At 40.3% G+C, this 27,882-nt stretch overlaps 1 protein-coding gene across 3 annotated transcripts; it reads right to left on the bottom strand.

Moving 5' to 3' along the window:
* Positions 1-5,715: 5,715 nt before the first annotated feature.
* Positions 5,716-27,151, bottom strand: KIAA0408 (KIAA0408 ortholog). 3 transcript variants are annotated; one of them, XM_088452141.1, is made up of 7 exons: positions 26,441-27,151; positions 22,480-22,644; positions 20,276-20,527; positions 18,052-18,381; positions 17,881-17,960; positions 11,702-12,890; positions 5,716-8,883 (listed from the first exon to the last, which is right to left on the bottom strand). In XM_088452141.1, exons 1-7 carry the CDS (start codon positions 26,777-26,779, stop codon positions 8,749-8,751), a joined length of 2,490 nt encoding a protein of 829 aa, XP_088308267.1. In that variant the 5' UTR covers positions 26,780-27,151; the 3' UTR covers positions 5,716-8,748. The 3 variants fall into 3 exon arrangements, with proteins under 3 accessions (XP_088308267.1, XP_088308282.1, XP_088308277.1); XM_088452156.1 differs by having other exon boundaries at positions 26,706-26,782; XM_088452151.1 differs by having other exon boundaries at positions 25,451-26,531.
* Between the last annotated feature and the right edge of the window lie 731 nt (positions 27,152-27,882).

The following is a 27,882-nucleotide window of genomic DNA, read 5'->3' as shown; positions in this document are numbered from 1 at the left end:
CAGCCAACTAGTTGGCTGGTTGGAACGATATCGTTCTGATGTGTGGGGGCCATTACTCTTGTTGACACCGGTTTGTTGTATCAACAAATACCGATCTGTCACACTTTGGTGGTGGGGGAACTGAGTTTTTTTTTTTTTTATTTAAAACACTAACAAACACTGCAAATATCTATACTGGTAATGATTATCATCAGCATGGATATTTGCACCAGACTCAGGCACCAGTAACAGATAATAAGTAAGTGCTATTGCTATTGTATCAGTATTTACTGCACTTCACATATTGGTACAAACGTGTCTAATTTCATTTAACTATTGGACAGCCTTTCTATGGACATATTCACACACTGTCCAATTTATTATTGCAGGATTTCAATTTGAAAGCCCTAAATACTCGTCCATGAAATTTATATACATATTTTGTTATATTTACTGTATACAGTATGTGTTGTTTTGATATGCTTTTTTGTTTAACACTTTTACATTAGTGTCACACTAGTTTATTTTTTGCGATTACAATTTATCTGAATTTATATTCACAGTTTTTTGCAGGGCTGCATTTTACAGTATTTTTGGTAAAATGTTCATGGGCTGCTCTCTTCCACCTCTCCAGGTGTAAGAAGTACGTTCTCAACAGTGCATTTGCTTTCTGAGCATGTATAGCAGATTTTCACCTAAAATACATCTACTTCTATTTTACTCTGCGACATCTATTTTGTTCTACGTATTGCCATGTTTTCTAGTCTCTACAGAAAATCCCCAAAGCATTATGCTTCTGATTCAGGGTAAGGATCATTGGGATGTGTAATGTTAAGCCGGGTACACACTAGCTCAGTGTGTGCTCTCTTCAGATGTCCTCAATGGGATCGGAAGGTCACGAACGATATAACATGTGCAGCAAATCATATCCCGCCCTCCCAATCTGACCGTTGCAGGAGCATTCAAAGCTATTTATTGGCTAACGCTCCTTCATACAGTACACACTGTACAATTATCAAGCCGATCATACAATTATTGGTTGATCAGCCCCAAACTTGTATAGTGCATTCCTGGCTTTAAATTTGCCTACAGTTGAGTTCAAGAAGTTAATTTTCCTCCAAGCATAACTCTTGAGACACAAAATATAAACACAGTTTTTAAAATATTCGTATCTTCATTTTAATAAAAGCATTTACACACCCCTCATTTACCTTTTAACATAAAATTGATGGGGTGTGCATCTGTGGCTCCTCCTGGCCTGCAGCCCATTTAAAAATAATAAGGGGCACCAAAGGGTAATTACGCATGTTGTTGAATATTGCCTGTTAAGTAGCATTCAGTAACTTTGAAAACATGTACTTGAGAATCCCTAATTTCTATCGCTGCTTTAGTACTTCATTGTCCAAACCCTGTACACTGCAGATAACTGTTATTATTTTGTGTGTGAGGAAGAATTTGTGTAACATGGTTAGTCACTGTGTGTATACCATAGGTTTTTTTTTTATACCCAGTTTCCTGAGACCAGAGCTCTGTGCAGCTGTTTTTCTAGTCTGTGTTGCACTAATTGGGAAGGCTTATCAGCACACTATCTAGAAAAAAGAAATACAAGTGCACAACTCCAAATTAATTGATTATATATAAATAAATTTTGCAGTAAATAGAGGTTTTTGGCATAATCTTGGCCAAGGTTATGGACCTACCCACTACATCTGGGTAACCTCTGTAGGGTAGGTCCCTAACATACTAGGGTTCAAATCCAGAGCACAGGACACCCCCAAACTAACCCAGCTAAGCCACCCCAAGGCACCACTCTAATAAGAAAAGTGAAGTGTTAAGGAAATAGTTAAGAGCAGCCGCAGCTGCATATAAAGAAAAATAAAAAAGTGAAATACATATATAAAAAACAGACAGTGAAGCGTTAAAATGTGTTATAAAGGAGGTAGCACCCCCAATTATATATATATTTGTTCAGGGTGTGCAGTCTGAGACCCATTTTCCATTCACTATCTAGATAGGCCAAGACTAGGGGTCCACAAACCTGGGCACACGTACCTGACATGGCACATGTAAAAGTTTTAAGTGGTAAGCCGAAGAATTTGAGTTACAGACTTATGGTAAAATGTAACAGCCTGTGACTTACAAGCAACAGCGATATTCTGGTGAGTCTGATGTTTTCAAGTGGCTTTGCCTTTTAAATGATTGTCACTTTAAGATACGGAATTCAGTGTCGCCGATGCCTGCAAGTCGCAGGCTTTTACATTTCGCCCTTAAATTTAGGCCTTAATATTTTATCATTAAAAGATACATTTGTTTATTTATTCAGTTACTGATAGCAACCAATAGCAAAACCTAATCCAACCAATTTACTGATAAAGTCAGTTGGTATATTGGATGTGCCAGTTACCATCAACCTTTTGATCCTACCACTGTCACTACTCCCACCATCACTTTATAGTTGTGTGGTTTGAAATGTTTTACATATTTTCTATAACTAAAAATATGCGTTGCTTATTTGTTGATTGAATTCTAATTAATTAATCATACATGTAGATCTGCCACACTGAGCTTAAATAGATTTTAGCTGGCACACTGATAGCAAAAGGTTGGCAACCCCTGGCCTAGACATTCAAATGATAAGCTGCTGAAAGTTAACATTTTGGTATACTCACCCTGGTATTGCAGTCGCACTGTCTGTGCAATTCTACATCTGTTGTCCTGCATATTTTCCCTACAGACATTGGTTTGTTCTGTCTGTGTTAACTCATTAGCGATTCTGTCTTTGGCTTGTCACTTTTGCTTGCTGTAGTCCAATTCGTAGATCTTTGTTACTAAGACCTGAAGCCAAGAAGCTTATCTTTGTTTCTAAAGTACAGTTTTATAGAAGTGGAGGTGTTGCCCATAGCAACCAATCAGATTTTACTTATTTATCTAGCACCTTCTAGAAGATAATAGCTAGAATCTGATTAGTTGTCCAAGGCAACCCCTCCACATCTATAAACCTGCACTTTAGTAAATATGCTACCTACAGTGTGCGCTGTGTCCCCCAATTGATTCAGAGAAAAGGATTTAACATAATAACAATTTTGTTTTGTCAGGTAACCTTTGGAGACCCTAGGGACTTCCCAAAACTGTCACATCATTTGGGCATGCTCATAAAGTAGAGGTGCATGGAATATTCCACTCAATCTGTCGTCCCGATGCATCGGAATCGGGCTGATCGTGTAAAATATTGCCTAGTGTGTGGGCACCTTAAGACATTAGGTAGTGTTTTTAGCTATATACTGTACATCTGTGTTCAGCAGTTTCATTTATGTGCAATATAAGTGGCTGTGTCAGGAAAGGTTAGCAATGCCCAAAGTTCACTGTTTAATCCCAAAAGAAAGTAGTTTCCCATTGTGGCCAGACATTACTAAACCTCTGTTAATAGTGTCTTATTGTGTCCAGAGATGTGGCCATACATATGTAAGCATCCTTCAATAGTGTTTTACCTTCAGTTTATGTGAGTACACATCATAAATAGTCATATGTCTACAACATATCCAACTTTCATAATTGAGCAGCAGTGCCCCCTACTGTCTGTTCTTTCCTCTTTCTTTTACTTAATATTTCCAAATGACCTTTTTACTTGTTTAATGCTTATGCATACATTGCCTTCCTATATAAGAGGTAACCTGTCAGTATACAGTTAGCCTTTTGTCTATGCTTGATGTATGAGATCCCAGCTCCAAGGTGTTGGAGGAAGAGGCTCCTGGGAATGAAGCCATCTATGTTTTAAGTAGAACTGACAAGAAAGTTAAGTATTCTTCCTTAGACTTTGTAATAAATGTATTTTTAACATATATTACTTGGGTGGCTTGATTAACTCTTTGTATTCAAGAATCGTATTCTCGTTCCACCGAAAACAGGTCCCATGCAACTCTGCTAGTGTCGGGTGCCTTTTTTTTGCAAAATAATTGTCTAATGGTATATACACACATAAGCGATTTAAATGCATGAGTTGAACAATAGCGATGTCGTTCATATCGTTATCGTTCAAATCATTAATTTTATTGTCCCTAACAACCTACCAATTACCAGCGATGCGCGGGCACGTATGGACGATAGCTATATCGTCCATCGGCCGTGCATGCTGACCAATCTGCTCAATATTGAGCAGGTTACTATAGGGACCCGCGATAGTTGAACACGGATCGCTATAGTCGTTGGTGAGCTGGTGGTGTGCTGGATGATCGATCGATTATCCAGCACACCAGGGAGGGTGCAGGACGATCTGCCAGTGATATTGTATCGCTAGCTGATCGCTCGGTGTGTAAGCACCATTAGTCACAATGTGGTGCAACTAGGACACACCAGGAGACTGTGGTGATTAATTTGATATGCAACACTTGTATATCTATGTGCACCTGAGTCTGTAAACAGAATTTGGCATGGAAAAAAAAAGCTGCAGCCACTGCATATTAGCACTTCGCACACTGATTGACTCAGTCGCACACAGATATATGTGTTGCATATCAAATCAATCAGCTCAGTCTCTGGTGCGTCTTTGTCACAGAAACTTATACACATTTGCAGCAAAGAAGATGCCAAAAAGATGCCCTGCGCTATTAGAATCTCACGGGATTAGGAGCGTCGGGAGGGGTTGTTTGGCACGACTGCAGCAAAGACGAGTCAGGACACATTATCGCCAGCTGCTCACCAGGGTGGGTTGTGAGAAATGTGGTCACACCCCCGAAAATGCAGTTTTCGTATGTTTGACCGCATTTCTCATATGTACCAAGCACCGGAATGTATCTTGGATGCAGTGGGCAACGCCATCTGAAGATGGCGTTGCCCAATAGAAGCCTATGGGCTTCTATTTGCAACACCCCTCCTAGGAGGGACCCAATCAGATCCATTCAGATGGCGTTGCCCAATAGAAGCCTACCTGGGAAGGATCCAATCGGATCCCTCCCAGCACCCCCCGCAGCATTCGTATGTGCAGAAGGACCTCAGAGGAACTTCTGGGTCATAGACCCGGAAGTCCCTCACTCGGGAAGGAGAGCTCTTACCGAGAGCTGTCCTTCGCTGGTTTTTTTTATCATGCATACTGGCGTAATTTACACCAGCTTGCATGTGAAGAGTGGTGGGATGCGAATGTGATGTGTCATGCATCCCGCCCCTGAGTCTCCATACTACACAGCCCGCAATGCACTTATGGGTCTGGTAGGAAGCACCTTCGTTTTTCCAACCGCAGTGTGGACATGTGGAATCACAGAAGTAATTCATCTAGCTATTGTCTGTATGGATGCAAGACAACCTCTATTATGGACATCACAGAGGACCATCCACCTTCCTAGAGTCTCATATCCACGACATACTGTAGATCTTCATTGCCCTACCAACTTCCAAAGAGTGATGGGATGGTCTTTCCTCTGAAGTCTGATTCTGACAAAATCCAGAATCACAATGTTCTGATTTAAATGGAAGCAGAAACCACCTTACTGTAGGTTAAAAAGAAAAATCTCAAATCACAATATCCAATGAATTTATACATAAGTAAATACTACTTGTATGTAATAGTACATCTAGTATTATTAAAAGGTGTCAAAGAAACCACATGAATAAATCTCTCATTACTGTAGTTTGTTCAGAGTAAGCAAAATATTGAATATGTTGTTGAATTGTGTTATTACCACATCCTACAAATACACAATGAGATTTGATAAGCGCTTGAAAAAAGGGGCAATGCCACCTGTCTGCAGACACTGATGTTTTTATTGTTTCAGAGAACACATTATTTATACAGCCATATAAAACTCAATGCAAATCACAGAGAATTAAAGGCACCAAAGCTTGGGGACGTTACAATTCGATCACCCCTATTTTACATATAAAGTAATAAATATATTAAATGGATAACATGGTATATTAAGAACATCAAATACTCTGGATGAAAACTCAAGTGGGGAAACACCTTGACCGGACAAATCAACGAACAACCTCTAACGAAAACTTTAGGACTCCCGTTTGTAAAGAGGGCTCTGGCGATGCAACAGAAATGGCATAAAGTGCAGAAAGAATGTCACTAAATTGAGGATTTATTGGCCATGGAAAAGAGCACCAGGAAGAAACCCCCATACACTAGAAAGCATGGTTCCTCCTTTGCATCTCACTCTTACACAATTAGTGGCTGGAGAGCACAGCATGGCTTCTTCCTTTTTCTAAATAGAAAATGTGCCATACTTTCTAATTCGCACTTACAAACTAATTCTTCCACACACATGAAATGCCACTCGGGACTGTGTGCCTATACAGTGCCTCTACTTAATCAGCAGTGCATACAGCATCACATGGGTATGAGAGTATGACACCCGTGCATGACCCTTGAATAAAAATCATGAATGTGACTTGACTAAGCTCACCAATAAATGTTTTCTTCACATAATCTCATGTACAATGGCTTTTGTAAGAGCTTTATCTTCAACAGCAAAAGATTCAATAAAACTATAAGGGTTTGAAAAACTTTTAATAAAAAATAAATAAAGACGTTTTCCTAAATTCCTGGTGCCAAAGTTTAATAGAAACAAATGTTGCATCTATCCATACAGAGAATCTTATGCCGGGTATCCACTACCTGATTACATGGAGCGATTGCACGATTACAACATCATAATTGTGCAATCGTTCAGTAATCGGGCACACATCGGAGATGTATATGTCATGCGCCTGCTGGTCGTTTCCGATATCAATCATCGTCCGAACATGCTGGTCAACCTGACGATAACATCAGGTTGAGAATGTTAAGGGATGATTGATGTACCTACATGAACGACTGAACGTTCAGTGTAGGCACAGCACCAGACTGTGAAACGACTGCACGTTTACAATGTCGTCATCGTGCAGTTCTTTCTATGTCTTCTAGTGGATGTGTCCCATTAGACAGTTACATATTACTCCAATAGAGAACCAGCAAGATGATGCTTTATTAAAAGCAGAAATATTATTCATGATTAGTAACCAGAGAAACATATTTGTAGGATCCCTGGCACCAATGCTATCATATTTCTTGAAGCTAGTGATGCAACATCTCTGTATGCAAGCTGATGCCAAAATATAAGCTAAGTTTATACCTTTCCTAAAATATCTGTCAGTTTACCTGTTGACTGACATTGGGAAACATGCTAACAGAGTATTGATGGTCATAAGTGCTAGTCCTTCCTTCATCTATCATTTGCAATTACAAACACTGAGAGAATTTTGTTCACCAAACATTCTGCATTCATGGCATCAGATCTTCACTTTCACCAGAACGATGGATCCACATAATAGAACTAGGACTACTAAGACACTACAGTTTGGCAAATAACATGTAATGGTCCTATGAAATGAGATAAATATAGTTTTGGAATGGCTCTGTACATAAAAAGCCATATATCTAACAAGTAAATGATCAGAATTCGCTGCGCTGGGACAGCACAAGGATTTCCATTTTTACGCTAAATCCTTGTACATTCACCAGCTTGCTATATAAATATCAGCTACTGAATATGACCCTCCAGCCTACTAATGACCCTTCCCCTTAATTCATAAAGGTTCCAGGCTGATAATCTGATATTATCTACTGAAAAAGTTTTAGGGCTTATAAGGGAAACTCCCTTTATATCCAAAATGGAAGTGAATTAACTTCCATGAAAGGAAGAAAAGCCCATATAGCAAGTACATGTATGTCTACTGAGATACATGCCTTTTGCTGACCAGAACTAACATATATGTTGATGAAACAATTGCATCAGAGTCATACAAGAAAAATAATATTTGCAGGCTTATAGGTAAAATAAGAAATATAGACGACTTATTGAATATTTTCTAGAACTAAAGACCGCAAAGGTTAAATAATATGTGTATGTCCTGTAGTTTATATGTAAACATTGCTCCAGCAATGTCTAAACACAGGACACTGCATACTTAGATACATGCATTATGATCATGTTACATGCATATGACATTTACACCTGCTCAAAGGATGGAAATATATAACAAAATGGAACTGTACAAATGACTACTAAATATTACTAAGTGAAGGATAACCATAAAAATGCATAATAATAAACTACAGTATATAGTATAAAAAGTACAGAAATATGTTTCTGCCAGTCACAAAACACTGAAGTCTAGTTTGATAATTTAGCAATATGGTCTTATGAAGTTTTGTATGGACTATAATGATTTCCATGAGCACAAGTATTAAAGGAACACATTAACGCATTAAAATCATACATCTACCCCCATTTATTATAGATGCGGTAATTAAACAGCCTGATAAATGGGAAATAGGGATTGCATGGCAAGCCTCTCCATTACCTCAGCTGGGAAATATAAATGTTTATATGTATTTCCTTTTTGTGCTGGTTCATTGTTTTCTAGTTTAGAAAACATTTATTATTCAGATGATTTATGTTGCTCTTCCTTTAACAAAGGTTCAGGGAATAAGGTACTGTATATTAAATGTGGTATACTATAACATTTTACCTGAAAAAAGTGTTTTCTATGGTACAATTAGCTGCCATTAAGATACTGTACAACACTCAACATCTGTCTAGTCCGCTGATTACATCATATTATCCATCAAGAAGAGAGCCATTTTATATTGGTTATTATAGGTCAAATACTGACTTCACTCACTTATCTCTCCTATGTTTCATATTTCAGTCAGCTGTAACACTTTAGAAATCACAACATAGTTATAAATGTGGACAGTCCTCCAGCCCTGAAAGCATATTACAGCAGAGATTAGTGTGTTGCCCTCCTAACAGCTGCAGACATCGAAGGAGAAGTTGCTGAAGCCCATCTAGAAGGCGGGCGTCGATTTGCTGGTCGTGCAGGACGTGAGAATCCTTTTCCACTTGATGATGTTGTCAATGATATCTAGGACACAAAATAAACTGCTTATTACACGGGAGTGTTCAGCCAGATCAATATGGAATGAGCAGTAAGGGGTATATTTACTATAGTGCAGGTTTTTAGAAGTGGAGATGTTGCCCATAGCAACCAATCAGAATATACTTATCATCTAGCACCTGCTAGAATATAATAGCTAGAATCTAATAGTTTGTGGACATTATGAGGGTAGTTCTGGAATCAGATCTTGCACAGAGCAGAGGGGATGAGTTGGGAGACATTTTGTGATAAGCTGAGAGATGTTTGTTGGTATAGTGTTGTTTATGGCCTTGTATGTTAGCAAAACTATTTTACAGTGAATTTGGTCAAATATACTGAGACAACCAATGGGGGAGGTTGACAGAGCAGAACAACAGAAGAACTTTGTGAGAAATATTAGTCTAGCTGTTGCATTCAATACAGATTGTAGGGATGCAAATGTTCTACCTTTTTACATTTTTAAGTCTGTTTTTATTTCAGCCCTTGAAATGGCCTTATAGTAATTTTTTTGCATTACATTTAAATGTATTATCACATCTGGATTTGAAATTATACAGCTCAGGCCTTTGACTAACACAGCAAAGCCTTAGGGCTTTGTTATATCATTTACCACAAGTGGGAGCCCCTCCAATGTATGATTTACCACCTAAACCTAACCTCCCGTGGGGGGTATGCCTAACCCTCCCCCCTAACCCCACAGTTGTCCACGCCCGGCTTACCTTCGAGGACTCCTTGCGTAGAGAAAATGACAGGCGTCGGGATTTCGACGCCTGTCATTTAACCCTTGCCGGGATTAGTCAGGCGGGAAGCCGTCCATCGGCATCCCGACTGCTTCCCCCTCCAATGGAGTACCACGGAACAGACCTTAGCCGGAGGACTTCATTACTCTGCGCTGGGTAGGGCTAAGTATATACAGTGGGGAGGACGCAGGGCAGAGCAGCAGACGGAGTGACCCTTCAATATGCCAGATCCCTTTACTAGTTTAATAATATTTTCAACTGTGTTTCTGATTTATATTGTTTGAATGTATGGGAGCAGATGTTTTGGGGCACACATGCCACCCAGCATAATCTACATACGCTATGAAACACGGTGGAGACTGGCAACATAGAGCTCTCTTAGGGCAATGACAGAAAATAGCAGTATTATGTAAATCTCGTCTTGTTAATTAGTCCCACTAACACATTGTAAAAAGAGAATTTGTATCTACTTCCTAGTGGTACTATATAAATAAGCAATGGCAGTTAGTGCTTCACATACTGGGAACTCAAACTCCAGTTGTTGCTGAAATAAAGTTCCACCTACAGACATAGGCCTCATGCGGAGTGAGTGGTGCACTAGATGGCATAGTGTATTGTATTTATGGTCAATGCAAGCACGGAACACTGTGCCACCTATGCATATATGCATTATTCTGACATGCACATATGCAGCAGGACTGTTGAACAGTGATGTTCTAACATAGGATTGGTACAATAAGGACATGTTCACAATAGTGAACAGATGCAGACTGGGAAAAAGATGCATTTGTGTCTGAGAAAGCCGTATTATTTGCAGGTGGTCTGGCTCAAATACAAATAGTGGATAAGGATGGTCACCAGCTCTGGCAAACAGTTTGTGACTGGCTTTTGAAAAAGCTCCGCTTACAATGATTTGTGATGTCTTCATCATTTGAGCATATTTTATGCTTTTGTGTGCATGTGTAAGCTATTTTTTTCCATACACACAAAGAAATTACAGATTTTTCTTAACTTGGAATGATGCATAAGAGTGAATGCGTTTGTTGCACATAATAGAAATGGTTTATAATATTGTGTAAGTGGGACACAAGTATCTGTGAAGTGTGCTTGGCATAAGCCAGACACGTATGCAACTGTTGCCGAACGGTACGAATTTGAAGTTATAACTTTAGTTTATGTATGTTGACAACTGTTTCTTGCTAACTGAACAAAATGTGTGCCTGCGATTTGAGAACAATTGCAGATTACTGAGCAAAAGTGCCTTTCATTGTGAGGTGTATTAGGTATGGTATAGATTTCTGAATTTCCATAGTGTTTTATATGAAGGGCAGGAGACAATTAAACACCAATAATAATGATAAGCCCCAGTGCCTAATGCATTGACTTAAAAGGCTGTCATGTAAATGGTATTCCCAATGTGTGACTGCATCTCCAATAGAGTTGCTTCTTTCCATCGAATAAGTCCAAATTACATTTGCTGTTGGTCTGTGTGATAGATCTATAATAATAATTATAACTATTTATTAATATAATGCCTTTCACCCAATATGACTCAAGCATATCACATGTATATTTTGGGCACACTCAGTTACTATTCCATGTAATTCACAACATCCTTGATCCATTGGAGCTTACAATGTTAATTTCCTAACGGACATAAATACTATGGTGCATTTATGCCGGAAGCCAATTATCCTATCAGTATGCTTTTACATTGTTTAAGAAAAATTTAATTATGGGAAGAACAAACAAAATTTGTAGTTTTTGTTTTTTGTTGTGTTAAAATCATCAGATGTTTTGCTAAGCAGTGTTGCTACTTTACCCATAATTATTTGCCTATTGCCATTTGGGTTGATATTTTTGAATGCAACCAAAGGAACCACACAGGTTTCATATGTGTAACACTGACAAATGGAATCATTTCTGATACTGTAAAGTCACTATAAAATATTTATGGGAAATGATTTATCTAGCTACAGACATAAAACATTGGGCCCAGCACATATAGAAGGTTTAGTAACTGGCTGAACAGAACAATAAACACAGACTTTATTATTGTATTTTACCTCAGGTAGCTTGAGGCTCATTGCTTCCTTCTTTGATTGCCAATGAATGTCATTCTGTAAAACCTTTGTTGTTTGGTCCAGATGAAGCATTTCTAAACACTGAGTCACAGATTTAGAACTATTATCAGTCAGCAGGAAGTCTGACTGGGTCCATTTGCTTAGTGACTGCTTAGAATTACAAAAAGGAGCAGCAGCTTTGGTCTCATAGCTTTTCATAAGCTTTTCAACAACCCCGTAGTTGGACCTAGAGTCCGCAGACCGCGGCCGCCCTGATAGGTTGATCTGATTCCAGTTATACTCCTGTAGCCTGTTCTTGTAACTTTTTGCAGTTTGTGCTCCAGTTGTGTGGTGTTGTTGAGATGTCGCTTTCACACTCTTGGTATTATGGAGACTGCCATTTGCACAAGTTGGCTCAATGATCTCATTTACACTTAGAGGTTTTTTAGGACCATTCACTGTAGCTGGACACTCACACAAGAAGAGACTTGAAGGTTTTTCATCCACATCTATTACATCCAGAACCACATCCATTGTCGGTTCATGAAAAACTGTATTTCCTTTGCCAGTCTTAAATACAATTCTATTAAACTCATCGATCTTTGCTGCCAATTTACCATTCTCTCTATTATTACTATCATTATAACCAGAGTCTGTAGTGGGATGTTCTAACATTATCATGTCAGGGTATAGGCTGTTTGAGTGGAAACACCCATTTTGTGATAGTGACACATTTTGCTTATTCATCTCAGGAGTTAGGACTTTGACATCCGTAAAGCTGTTAAATAAAGTCTCTGTAAAGTTTATGTCTTCAAGTCCTCCAATGTCACATAACCATTGCATGGGACAAAGTCCATCATTATTGTCGTTCAGTCCAAAGTCAGCAGGCTCTTTGTTGCTAGAAACTTGGTTATCTTTCAAACCTGAAGTTGTATCTATGTCAGATAACCGAGAGTTTGGTAAATGTAATGAGAAACTCAAAGAAGGAAATTCAGGGTCCTGAGCTTGCGGAGATAGACCATCTTTCTCAGAGTGCTGAGAGGTAAACAGTGTGGCTTGTACAGTTTTACTGCTACTCACTCTGTCCTTTTGTTTGGTTGCAGCCATTTTAGAACAAGATGTATGATTCCTCTCAGTTTTTAGATAAAAATGTCTCTTGTATTCACTGGTGGCAACTTTGCTGGAAACAATTCTGCGAAACAAAAAATAATACCATTATATTGTTAAACTAACTGTAGTGTGAAATCAAGAGCTAAAAGTCCACTGATACAAACTGAAATGAAAAACAAGCAAGATGGAGCTTTCCATCAATTCACATTTACAGCCATTCTTATCCCTATGTACCAGTTTGGTGTTAGTCTCCTCCAGCCTCTATTGTTATTGTATCACAGCCTTCAGCCAGTAGGGCAGAGAGACATTAGAGAAAACTGAAAATGTTGTCAGACCCAACCCATTCTAAGGGCCAGATTTAATTGGTCACTTGTTACTGCTGGCAGATCGCTCTGCGCGCATATTAATTTATTATTCTAGCTGATTTCTACTTGCACTTCCATAGGCTGAGAGCAGAAATCAGTTCTGAGACCTAAGAAAACGTACACAAAACTGTCGGCGGCAGCTCAAGACTAGGGGGTCTATGTACTAAGCCTTGGAGAATCACATCTGACTGCAACTACAACACATTTTCAGGTGAAAAAGATGCTTGGCGCAAGCTGCGTTGAACAGGACCTGGTGCGCCGAGAAGGGCTGTTTGACACCCTACTGTAATAGTGTATGAGGACACATTTGTACATGTGTTATAATTTGTGTTTTCAAGTGCTAAAGATTTTTACATTCTAGTGTGTACATGGTTTGCAAAAAAATGCACTACAACACAAGTCAAACACAGTACATGCAAAAACACAAATGACCGTGGTATCACATAAAGAAATTATGTTCAGTGTCAGATCCATACATCTCTACTGCAATTTATACACATATAAACAAATATGACACTAAAAATCAATTTAAACTCAAACGGCAGTGGGTATTTACCATTCAACTGATTATTTCTTAGACAACTTACGGTCAGTAAAAAAGGTGTCAGTAAATCATTCCAGCTATTAGATCTAAACATGTAAAAGAAAACGGGCGACCTCTCCCTCCAGCCATTTGTTACAAATTAAAACAAGATGCTTTTACATTTCATATTCCTGTCAAAAAGATAACAAAGGATTTCTAATGTTAAGCTGACCATATGGGCCATGCCAAAACCACAAAATCAATAAATCAGTGTGTATATTGTAGTCTCTTCTAAGTACAAGTTGGAGGAAAATACAGAAATGTGTCTACTTCCGAGAAGAAACACATTACTTTTGAGAGACTAAAATGTTTTTTAGACACAAAGGCCTTTTTCTTCCAGTACTTTGCAACCAAGCCAATATCTTGCCTGTTCCATCAAGTAAAACGTAAGGATGAATAAGGATTTGGCAACATCATGTTAAGCCTCCTGGGAAAATGTGATCTAGATACATGTCCAAAAAATATTTTTAAATGCTTTTTCTGAACATCTTGGAAACATGTTGTCTCAATAGTCACAATGTTTTATAATGTTTTGTTGTTTCTGTGTGGATATTAGCCCCATTGCATATTTTGAAATCAATAGCTGTTAAAGAAATCCTATAAGAGTGGATGCCCACTGCCATAAAGAAAGCACCAGTGACACAGCATACAGGTATCTACAGATGTGTCTTCATGCATCTAGCCTCAATATGCCATGCAGCGAGATATGCCTTGCATAAGTGAACCGCCAGGTCCAATGAGACTCTGCTAGCGCCAGGCGTATTTCTTTGCTGAAAATGTATGGAAAGACGCAAAAGTCTGATGGGACCTGGTGCGCCGAGAGGAGCTTTCTAGAGCGACTGCAGCAAATATGTATAAGGACACATCTGTAACACTTTCCCATCTGACATGTGGTGTACCCAGCACTTATTGTTGGAGAGAGGGACAAAGGAGCTCACTTGTACTTACACTACACACAGTATAAGTAAATACAGCAGGCAGCATCCTAAAAAATGCAGTTTTGCTGCTGCCACGTCTGACTGCAGATGCAAACAGAAGTGGGTATGGACTCACTGGAACCAACATTTATTTAAATGCCTTTACTGGCATTTACAACTCAAGTGAAAGAACTATTTTTTTATGCCAGTGGGTAAATAACCTTATATGGTTACATTGCATTGTAAGTGGGAATCATGATGGGTACGATGGAATGCAGCAAGAAGTTGTGAAAATATGGTTTTATTTATACTGTATGTGTTAGTATATAGATTTACACTGACTACCCTTTTAAGAAATATATAAACATATGTAACGCTGATACTGGGGCATAAAATACACAGTGACAATATGCTATTAGACCAGGGGTCAGGGAACTTTTTTACCTTTTACCCCAAAATATATTTAAATACGCCGACGTTACCCCCTTGATTTGAAAGGAGATCCTATAGTAAAATAAACCATAAAACTTAACTTAATCCCCGCTCCTGCATCCGCCGCCGTCCTGTCCGCCCGGCTGCTCCTCGGAAGTATGGGAGAGACGTCATGACGTCTCTCCCATAGTGCGCATGGAGAGAGCCGGAAGCTGGAGTTCAGAAGAGAACTCCAGCCTCCGGCTAACGCGGCGCTGCAGGGAAGGAGCCGGGGGCCCGCTGGTAATCGCAGTGGGCGTCCAGCTTAGAGCCTCCCTGCGGCGCTGGAGGTCACTGACGCCGGGTGCAGCGAGTGCGCCGCTGCACCTGGCGCCAGTGACCTCCATTCCTGGGGGTAATGGATGGAAAGCCGGGCATGAAATGATTCATATGCATGCCCGGCTGTCCATCCATTACCCCCAGGAATTTCAGTTTTACCCCAAATGGGGTAATTTATCCCTGTTCCCCGACCACTGTATTAGACATATAGCTAGCTGATTGTAACATTTCCGGAGCGATATGTTAGTATAATCAGCATTGTTTAGTGTCTGAACTGCAGCAATAGTTCAGTGTTCTGAAAGGACCCTGAATTATTTCTGTTGGAGAAACCTTCAACATTAGAATTATCATCTGGATGGTAAATGGAAAATTGACCATCAGGACAACACAAATTTAAGTTTGATATATACTGACCTCCTGAACGGGTTATAGTTATTGCCCACTCTGTAGTCGCACTGCAGGGTTACAGCGCAATAAGTGGCGACAATACAAGCAATACACTGTGTGATGGACATTTCATCATAGCAATTATCTGTAGTTCATTTTGATCTATTGCCTTGAGAGCCATCATTTTAATAACATTCATGATGATGCACTACTACATAATCATGTTAAGACAGTCGCATCCAGTGTTCTCTTTCATTTTTTCTAATAACTTGAGTGGAAATTTAGTTTGTGATTATGTAAAATATTGTCTGTGCCTCTGTCTGTATCTTCTTCAATAATTATATATTAAATACAGATGTGCCCAGTTACATTGTGGCTGATTGCGCCACAAACGTGTGCACGCATCGCGCCATGCGATTCCCTGTGCCTGCATGCGCTGCGGTACACTATGGCGCACGCTATAATCGCACCATTCATTATTATGTAGGTGTGGTCGCATACGCAGTGCACGTATCCGCTCTTGGGCACGCGTCTCGCGCTATGAGTGGCGCGATTTGCCGCATCAGCCCCAAGGATATATCTGGGCATATCTGTACATACTACATCCAGCAGTGACCAATACCGTAAACCTATCAGTACAGAACACAATATACAAAGTAAAGACCAAAACACTGGACCCAGCATTGCGAACTGGTTTAACAGCCACTGCACACCTCAGAATTAAATTGTATCTCTGCCTAATCTTGTGCATCAATATGCCCTTTGCAGAACCTTTGAAATTATATCAGCATGCTGGCTACCCTTTCTGTGCCTCTGTGTGGCTGAGAATCACTTCTTCACTCCAAAGCAAGGTATCACATTACTGGGATCTCCCTACTCACATTCTCATCACATTTTCAAGCTGGACTGACCTAATATATGTCACTGTATGGCACTCATACTGCCCTGCAAGTGGCAAAAATTCTAATAGAACATCCTGGGGTAGCTTGTAATACTACTGCTATGTTACTGCAATATACAACACTGTGCAGTACTCAGGTGCACAAAGCTTAGAGACCAACTGCAAACTTGTTCTGGTACTTCAAAATATAGGTCCTGATTCAGAGCCGGACGCTCTGACCAGAGCGCTCGCTCTGAATTAGGGCCCTCCTCCATTAAAATGGAGCGTCCTCCTGGACGCTCGGATAGCTGTGGGTCACCACCCACAGCATATACGAGCGTCCAACAAGATGGTCGCGATGGTCTTGACCATCGCGACCATCGGACTTGCGAGTGAAACCCTGTGGTCGGGTTTCTCAACCACAAGCCCTGGAGTGATTTTGGCTCTAACAGAGCCAAAATCACTCCCACTGACATCACTAGTGATGTCAGTGGGGCCGGCTTCAGACGATAGGCGTTCCCATGGGAACGCCTCCGTCTGGCAGGCACGCCCCCGGCACGCCCACCAAAGGGGACGTGTTGTCAATCAACATCGACAGCAAGCCCCCTTTGGTGCGAGACCCGGAGCGATGGAAAGTCCTTCGCTCGCCGGGTCTCACGCATGCGCAGTGGGGACCATCGACCCACTTGCGAGCATACTGCCGCTCGCGAGTGGGTCTGAATGACCCCCATACTTCACTATAATTACTTAAGAAATTGAACCCTGACTAAAACACCATTGGTCAAGAATGAATGAGTGTCTTCAATGTAGTTAGAGATGAGTAAAGCAATATGCCATTTTGGTAATATCAGGGATCTATATTGACCATACTCAATGTTGTTAACTGGGCATTATTTGATAAGTGAATTATTAATAACTGAAGTTTAAAATGTTGTTTGTAATAAGACATTCTGTTAAAACACATAATATTTGTATTCATTTACCTACAAAATGTTTTTCTGATATAACCAGAAAACAAAAGAAAACCAATAGTTCCATAAAACATAGGATATTCCATCACCAAGTAACAATAATAGTTATAACCAAAAGTCACTTATTCTTCATAATCTGATGTAATATTTATTCTTCATAATCTAAATTATGCATCAGTATAATAATAATAATTGTCAGGTCACAGTACAAATACATACTTTTTGGAGCTGGATCTCGTCCGGATTTCTTCCTGGTATTTACATAGTTCCTCGCTGACTCTGGCAATCTCTTTTAATGCCTGAAGTGAATAACAAATTTAAACTGAAGTTACTGACTGTTAATACACAGTATGCAACCATACCCAACTTGTTAATCAAACCAGAACTCACATCATTCAAGGTGTCATTTTCAGTTTTGGACATTCTTTGGCCAAGCCACTTTTCTGATTCAATACTGCGAACATCATGCTTTTGATGGGACAATTTCAGCTCAGCTGTTTTTTCCTTATTTAAATGAAGACAATCGTTCAGCAATATTCTATTACTTTTGTCCATCTTGGTGTTGACCATATGATTTTGGTGACTCTGTCTTTCTATTTTTGAAGTTTCCATAGGTTCAGGCTGTGAAAAAGGCAATGCAAATTGCAGTGTGTTTTCCTCAGTGCTATCCTCATCTCCATTCAGGGTTTTCTCCCTTCTCAGTTTCACTTCCTGATACAGCTGCAGAAAAAAAGCAATAAATATGACTAGGGAATATTATGTGACCCTCAAGCACCATATATCTATACCCCATATCAGATAATCAGAATGCCTGTAAAAATGCTAAGTTTGAATTAAGCAAATGGAGGAGGGGGGAATCAATAATTAAATCTAAATCTGTTTTATCCTGACTTTGATCTACAGTACATATTGTATTATGTAGATACACTTCTAAACAAAAGCATGTGGTATGAATAAGGCAAATTAGACACCTCCTCTAACCACAATGGACGGGAACTTAAAAAAATTTGGTTTGATGTTAACAGAATTGAAGGCAGATTTATCAAAGCTTGGAGAGAGATAAAGTACCAACCAAACAGCTCCTGTCACTTTACAGGCTGTGTTTTAAGAATAACAAGTAGGAGCTGAATAGTTGGTACTATATCTCTCTCATTAAATCTTCCCCTGAGTTCATTAAAGTGAGGGCCTGATTCAGAGTTGGGAATAGAGTAAGATATAGCAAGTAACTGTGTATCTTGGTAAAGCCATGTTGCACTGCAGGTGGGGCAGATGTAAAATGTGCAGACATTTAGATTTGGGAGGAAGGTGTCCAAACTGACATATAAATTGCAGTGTAAAAATAAAGCTGTCCAGCATGTGTGGGCTACATGCAAAAGCAGCCGGTATTTACCCTGCATGCAAAAAAACTTGTATTTACACCCCTTCCATTGCAACATGCTCTATCTTACTCTATTCCCCAATCTGAATCAAGCACTGAGGGGGTCATTCAGACCCGGTCGTTAGCGCCGATGTGCTCGAACCGAGTTGATGGCCCCCCACAGAGCATGCGCACGACGGCGCCCGCGCCGTCGTGCGCATGCGTGAGACCCGCTACGACCGACAGCGCCGGTCGTAGCGGGTCTCGATACAAAGGGGGCGAGTTGTCGATGTTGATTGACAGCTCGCCCCGTTTGGAAGGCGGGCCGGGGGGGTGGCAGCCCAAACGGAGGCGTTCCCATGGGAACGCCTTCCGTTTGGGGGCGGCCCCACTGACATCACTAGTGATGTCAGTGGAGAGCTTCCGGCTCAGACAGAGCCGAAAGCTCTCCGGGGCTTACGACAAGGGAGACCCTACCCTAGGGTCTCGTCGTAAGCCCCGATGGTCGCGATGGTCTTGACCATCGCGACCATCACCTTAGGCGGTCGTAAGGGTTACCACCGCAAAGGAGGACGTCTTGAAAATTCAAGACGTCCTCCCCTCATTCAGACCGACCGCACGCTCTGTGCGACCGGCTCTGAATGAGGTCCTGAGTCTCTTAAAGAAAAGTACAAAACATCTGACTGTTTTCTAAAACAGTTACCTCTAACATGTGTTTACTGAGGCAACACATTCCTGGCAAATGTAGCTCTCACAATTTTCAAAGTCTAACCCATATCCCCCCCAGCTCCTTGCTAAAAAGATGAAAAATATTATTAGCAATAGTCATTTATTTTTCCATGTACCCTCAATAATGTTTTGCTGCATAAATATGGCAGTACAGATGTGTTCACATACATTTAGCCTCCTTGCACGTTATAGAGCCCTCATAGTCGCACCATGCCGTGGCGTGATTCTGTAGTGCCGAGCGTCTTTTTGTGCAACTTTTTCCCTTGAAACGTGAATAGGATGCACAAGCAGCTTCTGTTGATTAAAATTATATGCGGCACACCTATGTTCTGTGTGCAACTGCGGGTGTATCTCCATTAGAAATGCTACGTTACAGTGTCACAGCCGCTGTGAAGGTAGCACCAAAAAGAAGCTTGGTGCTACCAAGTCACACGGCACTCACGCGTTATGTGTAATGCGACTTGTAGCGCATGGAGGATAGATGTATGTGGACACATCTGTAGAACAGATCTAATCTATCAGATCTACCTCTTCTATCTTTTTCTGCATGGTTTTCCATTGGCATTCCCACTCTTTTCTTTCACTGTCAAATCTTTCCAATAATTCCATCTTTTCCACTTTCCAATTGCATTCATTATTCTCTAACTGTCTCTTGAGTTCCATGGCCGCAGTGTGGGTGTCTTCCAGCAGGCGCCTCTGTTCTATCCTATCTTTCCTTGTGTCTTTCGGGATGTCTGGAATACTTTTACTGGCACATGTCTTGGCTGAATTAGCTTCTAGCTATAAAAAGTTGCATGAGACAAAATGATCAAAACCTCATTAGAACCTTTAGTTTAAAATGTGTGGCATCTGCTATTAATCATAAAGAAAGATAAGGAAATGCAAGGGAGTCACTGCCACACCAATAGTTAGGGAATAAATGTATACATTTTTTTACCCAGATTTACTGAAGAAATACAAACACACCCGTCAAGAATGACAACTCAGTTTATAAATGTCAAATTAATTCATACATTTCCATAATAACACAAAATATCGTTAAGTACTGTCAGTATGTTTGGTTCTTACAATGGGATGTAGTCAGCATCTCGACAGTCAGGATGCCAATGGTCACAATAATGACAGCGGCCCCCCCGACTTGGATCGGTATGAATGACCACCGGACCTATGCCCGACACAGAAGACCGGCAGGCATCAAGATCCCGATTCGTAAGTACACTACCTATACCTAATCCTCCTCCCCCCCTAACCCTCCCTTAGGGGTGCCTAATCCTAATCTCGCCCACTAGTTCCTAACCCTAACCCCCCCGTAAGTGCTTAAACCTAATCTCCCCGTCCCCTCAGCCTAAACCTAACCCTCCTGGGGGGTGCCTAAACCTAACCTCCCCCCGGGGGTGCCTAACCCTAACCCCCCTTCCCCTAGCCTAACCCTAAATCCCCCCGGGAGCCCACCGCCCGGCTTACCTTCGTTCGGTATGCCGGGCATCGGGTTCCCGGCGTCGGGATAATGATAGGCGTCGGGATTTAGACGCCTTTCATTAGTCCATTGTCAGGATTACACAGTCTGGAAGCCGGCAGTCGGCATTTCGACCGTCGGCTTTCTGCCTGCATCACCCCCGACTGTCAGAATACTAACAGATTATGGAGTTAAGTATTAGGGTTAGGGGGAGGCTTAGGGTTGGAGGGAGGGTTAGGCACTAGGGGGGGGTTAGGGTTAGGCCGTGGGATGGTGGGGGTTAGGCTGTGGAATAGGAAGGGTTACAGTTAGGCTGTGAGAGGGGAGGGTTAGGGGAAGGGTTAGAGTAAGGATTATAATACTTACAAAAATCTGTCGGGATTTTGACAGTTGGGATGCACTGTCGGTATTCTGATCATCGGCATCCTGACCATCGGGATCCCATACCAAATCCCTTACAACACCAAAATCATGCATACCGTACTGTACCTTCTCCTTTAGTAAAATTATCTAGGTGAAGCACTATATCATGATGACATCATTTGGGCTACCAGATCCCTTATCAAAACATTTATGAAGATACAGATGTGTCCCAATACATCTTTGCTGCAGTTGCGGTAAAGTTCCCTCTCGACAAGCCATGTCCTGTGAAATTCTGCAAGCACCGGGCGTCTTTTTTCATCCTGAGAAGCTACAAGCAGACTGTGCTGATTCATTTCATATGAGACACTTGTATATCTAACAGTCTGCTGGTCGTTCCTAGTCGCTAAGCAATATGACTTAGATGCATTACCATCAAAAAGACACCCGACACTAGCAGAGTAGCGCGGGACCTGGTGGCTCACTCACGTCAGGCAAGTCGCGCTGCATGGCGTATTGAGTATAGATGTATGAGAACACATCTCTATGAACTGAGTGATTGCAGCTCTCTCCTAAGCAGGTATACCACAGAGTGGATTATAGTGGATAGTGAGACTTTTCCTAACCTAAACAGTTACTTGTCTTCTACCAGGGCCCCATTTGTGTCCTGCATGCCTGGATATTGTAGTTATTACATTACTACATTCAATCATAGGCTGATAATTGGACTGGCTAAATGCCAATTATGAACACTGTGACTCTAGGGAAACTGCTGGGAAAGTCACTGGATTATACTAAATAAATGAGGGATATACCCATGAATGTGAGCCATGTTGAGGATACATCCTTTAGTGTTTGGTGTGCAGCTCTGTAGTTGATACATTTTTCCTTATTTACATCATTGTGTTTGAAATACCTTGGGGACGTGTTGTAGTTCAAACCGGTCAGTCCCCCACCCACATCGATCGTTTAGGAACTGCAGCAGAAAGTCAGTCCATTTTTTTTCTTCTCTTCTCTGTTCTCCCTGAATCACTTCCAAAACAGCCTTCAGCTCAAGCAAAATCCCTCTGTTTTCACCTGCCTGTAACATGCAAGATATTTATGTGATGGAATATCACCATACACACAAAGCACACTACATTCCTAAGATGAAATAAATCTGTTACTACTTTTGGATTAGCCAAGTCCCCAGCCGTCAAATGGAAAAGGTCCAGCAGAAGACAGCCCATAAGCAAAGAGCAGGACATTTTATATAAAAGCATAATACAATAATAGTCTATCACATGAGAGTCAGCACTGGCCTATATATTAATACATCATTTATGTGTGATTTATTGGACTTTTCTGCTGATAAGGGAAACAGATCTCCTTGGATTCATATTGTTATACGATATAGTGAAATAATATTACCAATGCATGCTTTAATGTACATTGGAGAACATAGAGGTAAAATGTATATAACTAAAGAACACAACAAATTTGTATCTGAAATAAAAGCATAAAAAAGCATTGCAGCAGTACAAGGCATTATATTTCTCCCATGACAATGAGCCCAGCCCTTCAGTATATCGTGTTAATAACATAGAATGCTCTGAGCCTTTGGGGATTCCAATTGTGTAAGGTTTGATCTGAGCTCAGAATGCACATCTGCCAGTGATTCATCTACTGGACTTTGATAACTGAAACATGTTTCCTGAGCCAATGATCACATTATTCTATTTTTCTTGATATCAAAATAAAATGTATGGCTTAGCATTTAGTTACTTTAGTTCGCTTTCAAGTGTTACATAATGTTTATTGACTGATTAAGGTGTAGACAAAACCTCCGTCTCATTTATAAGAGAGAATCAGAAGCATGTTGCCAAAACCTCACATTCTTATAGTAGTATATCATGGGCCTGTAACTGTCACTGAGGATCTACTGTATGTACTTAGGGCCTGATTCAGAGCCGCTCGTAAGCGGCCGCTCATTCGCTCTGAGCGATGTCCGCACAACTGCACATGCGTATGGGTCGTAATGCACATGCGCAAAACAGTCATTGCGGTCGGAAATCGTGCGCTCACAAAACAGCGAGGGGCTGCTAATTAGATTGACAGAATGTACCGTTTGTGGGTGGTAACAGGGGAAGGTGCTTGAAAACGGGGGAGTGGAGATCCAAACGCAGGCGTGCCTAACGGTCAAAAGGGCGTTTAATGGGAGTGCATAATTAGTAAAGGAGCGTCATCGACCACGTCACTTGGTTGTATTTTAGCCTGAACTGCTCGCAGTGATAGTGGCAGGAAAAAGCTACCACAAGCACTGCGAGCAGTTCAGATGCCTTTCGATGTACTCGATTAATCTAATAAATACCGGAGATGACATGTGATACGAACGGCAAAGGGGCGTCTTTACAAAATAGCGAGCGCATTTTTCGTTCACTCGCTCAGACATAGAGGCGTCAACAAACCGCAAAGAGCGAGCGCTCAATTTAAATAGCTGGCCCCTTTTATGGAACGACCATCCGCAAATAGCGTCCGGGTCTGAATCAGGCCCTTATTCCCATAGAATGTTATTATATTGTACCAGACATTACTGCTCATAAACACTGCAGCCAACATTGAAATTGGAATACTTGGAAGTGGTTCAATAAGGAACTCCTGTTTACATTTTAAAGATTACAGTAAGTCAAGCAATGATCTTGTGAATTAGGACCTGTGTTCTACCAACAACATCTGTCATTTACCAACAACATCTGTCATTTTACATAAATTACATTATAGATTTACTAAAGTGGATTGTGACTAAACTGAAGTCAAATTTAGGAACCAGTAATAGAGATGCGCCCTCATACACAATTGCTGCAGTCACACCAAACAGCCCCTCTCTGCGCGCCAGGTCCCGCGCAAATCTGCTTGCGGCAAGTGTCTTGACTGCACTAATTGATTTGATATGTGACACTTGTATATCTGTGTGTGACTGATTTTGAATCTGTATACAAAGTGCCACGATGTAGCGGCCGCAGCTTTTTTCCACGCCAAGTTCCATTGTGCTTTGTTTACAGACTAGTCGCACGCAGATATAGAAGTGTTGCATATCAAATTAATCTTTGTAGTCTCCTGGAACATCTTACTCACACTGCATTGGGACTAAGATGCTTGGTGTATCGAGGCTAGGTGTATGAGTACACATCTGTATGTTAAGACAGAGAGCACAAGTTCTTTCTTTTTAAATATTGTTTCTAGATTGGAAACCTAGACGTAGGCAGTTTGTCTTATTTTATCTAATGGTTTACATATAGCACTGTGATCTTACTTTGAACACTGTAATTGACATACATTTATTTTATGGACTATCCCGGTTAAGTAGAAACGCTGAATGTGTAATATTAGCACCCACATTTACAAGCCCAATGAGAAAATATAAGCCCAAGATTTCCATCTTCTTTCTAAACATAATTACAGAGATGTATACAGTATGTTTATATTTTTGGGACAGTTGGACAATCCTGCCCGTCTTTTGGAATTTATACTTCTTGACAACTATTTAGCTTCCACTGTGTGACAACATTTAATAATGGTTCTGCCTACAAAGTGAAGTACAGCATGGGGCTATTGTCTTATTTTATCTAAAATTAGTACCTCGCACCCTCCCTCCACACACACATGCACACACATAACATAGTTGTGACACACATGTATGTGTTTATAATCAACATCTCTTAGTATCATCTTTTTTCCTTTGATGCTGGTGCAAAAACATAGCAGAAACTAACAACATTGAGTGCAACTGATATAATAAAAATTGCACTGCTAGCAGCTCAGTTTTAATTTCATATATTCAATATATATCACTTAAAATGAATGGTAGTGTAAAAAAAAACGAGAAGGCATAATAGAGATGAACATACTGTAAAAACTTCCCTCACCGGCATGAAGTGACAGAGGCACTGACCTACAGATAATATATCACATTTAGAAGATACATTCATAGACGTTTACACAATTAACAGTATACATGTTACCATATACAATAAAAAATGATGTAAATGCTTATCATGAATTAATTATTTATATACAACAATAGCTTCAAAATGTATACGGTAGTTTCAAATTATAAATTTCCTGCTATAGCACCTATGACACTTGTATTGTGGCATATATGACATATGGATTTATATACTGTATGTCTGTATAATTAGTGTGCCTAGGTGAGGAACACAGGTGTCTGGAATCTCCCAAGCCAAAGCAGTGCTCAACAATGCAAATTATGCTGAAGAAAAACACTGCAATACTGTTAATGACCACCAGGTGTACAATCTACATATATCTATATTTCACAATGTATTTGTATAATCATATGCTTTGCATATTGTAGTTTATAGATTATTTTAGGTGTGAATTCATATATGCCATAACTGTTGAAATTCTATATTAGTGCTATAACATATCAAATATATCATGGTGGAATAAAAATCCAGTCTACACCTGCAACAGTTCTCATATACAGTACCTCACATGTTTGGAAACATTCTTTTTTTGGTGTACATGTGCAGTATAAAAGTGCATATATTATGAGAAAGAACAAACAGACATACAACTATGTCTATACCAATTCTGCAGCTATAATACAAAGATAAACATCAACATGAAAGATGAACCATAAAATGAATACCAAAAATAAAACTATCTCTATTTAACACCGTGAATCTGCATAGAAGTATTTAGAATAACCAAGACCTTGTTAAAGTGGGCGCGCTGCAAAATGACAAAATAAACACTACAGTATTATACATTATGTGTGCGTTTTAGGTAGCATAGCATTGGGACTTCTTTATAACACTTAACACTGGACATAATTGTTATAAAGTTGCACCACATTGTGAAAGGAAGCAATTTACTCTTAAATCTGTAATTTCCTTCAAGAGTCCTTCCTTTTCCTTCATCCACACTTTCCGTTCCTTCTTGTGTTGTCTCCTGAGTTCATCACATTTCTGCTTTAAACACAGGATCTGTTCTTGAAAACTCAGTATAGTGTATTGACAAGAATTTCCTTTCAGCAGAGTGGCACCAGCAGGGTGACTGACACTGTTCTTTAAAGGGCTGTGACTTCTGGCTCTATTTTTTACCTTATTGCGGCTTGCAGACAAATCACACGTAGCATACCTGCATTGGTATCCGTGCCAATTACATAACCTTGGTGTGTTCTCATTTCCATGCCACATAGCTTGATCAGACATAACAGATGGGATATCTACCTACTCCCTCCCCCTTGTTGCATTGCTTCTCTTTTTAGGTGTAAACAACCATCATTAGCTGTAGCCATGAGTTCCTTCTGGATCACGGGTCTTTGGCATCTGTATCGTGTTGATGCATCTGCATTTTCCATGTGCCTTCAACAAGGTCACCAGGAGACTGTCTTCATACTTCTACTAATAAACGTCCTCAGTTCAGTCACAATCTCTGTCATGGAGCCAAAGTTTACTTTGAATTTCAGTCCCTCGCTTCTTACACTATGGATACCTACTGCCTGCAAGCTGGAGAAAGAGCGTAAAAACCTTATGAGCTCTACGCCGCTTCTAAATCTAAACCTCCTCTGACGTAAAAGCATGTCTGTTATTTTTAACAAGTAGACTTTATGGCAAGGCATTCTGTGTAAATATATATACATGATGTACATGTGGGATCATAAACAAAAAATGCTACCGGGGAAGAAATCTGTTGCTTTTTCTAAATAAGGAACATGTCAACTAAACTCATCCATGTTCTCATTTCTCTTAACAGCTGTTAATGAAAACGTTCATAAAAGGAATGCCATGATTACCACCTAGTGATATATCAGTAACACTAGCACTTGTCAATATTGTCTTGTCAATAAATCACTGTCCTAAACAGCAGATGAACAGCTGAGGTGTCTGCAGATCCCATCCTGTCTCCTTTTGCTCATTTATATCATAGTTAGACAAACCACGAAAGCATTTTGGCTGTGTTTAATTATCCCTGAATTATAGGCAGAGTATTTAAAAACATCTGTAAGAACTTACCTTCTGTGGATTACTGACAATCCCCTGAATATGCCGGATTCTCAGTGCAGTACAATAAGCAGCTGGACGCAGACGTTGCTATAAGACGGAATCTAGCAGTGCGGATTGCTGTACAGAATCTCTATGGAGCTCTTCCAACTAGAGTGAGAGGGAGCACAGCAGTCACTTCATCTGTGATGTGCAGAGAAAACCGTTTGCAAAAATAAAAATCAACCCAGCAACATTCAAATGTTGTAAACCAGTCCAGATAAAAATGACCCAGGCAGATGAGTCCCCAGTGACGTAAGCTTGGGAGTGGA

This window comes from Taudactylus pleione, unplaced genomic scaffold (genome assembly GCF_031769625.1).
Source record: "Taudactylus pleione unplaced genomic scaffold, aTauple2 ptg000006l, whole genome shotgun sequence".
Taxonomy (NCBI): Eukaryota; Metazoa; Chordata; class Amphibia; order Anura; family Myobatrachidae; genus Taudactylus; species Taudactylus pleione.
The sequence above is the reverse complement of the archived record's forward strand: the minus strand, read 5'-3'. Positions and strand labels throughout refer to the sequence as shown.

What these genes read in the sequence shown, in the direction of transcription:
- KIAA0408 (XM_088452141.1), bottom strand. Translation starts at nt 26,779, where the DNA reads ATGTCTGATCAAGCTATGTGGCATGGAAATGAGAACACACCAAGGTTA. An exon ending in AAAATGACACCTTGAATGAT is followed by an intron (nt 17,961 to 18,051) that starts GTGAGTTCTGGT and finishes TATTCACTTCAG; the next exon opens with GCATTAAAAGAGATTGCCAG. An exon ending in TGAGCCTCAAGCTACCTGAG is followed by an intron (nt 8,884 to 11,701) that starts GTAAAATACAAT and finishes TTTGTGTCCTAG; the next exon opens with ATATCATTGACAACATCATC.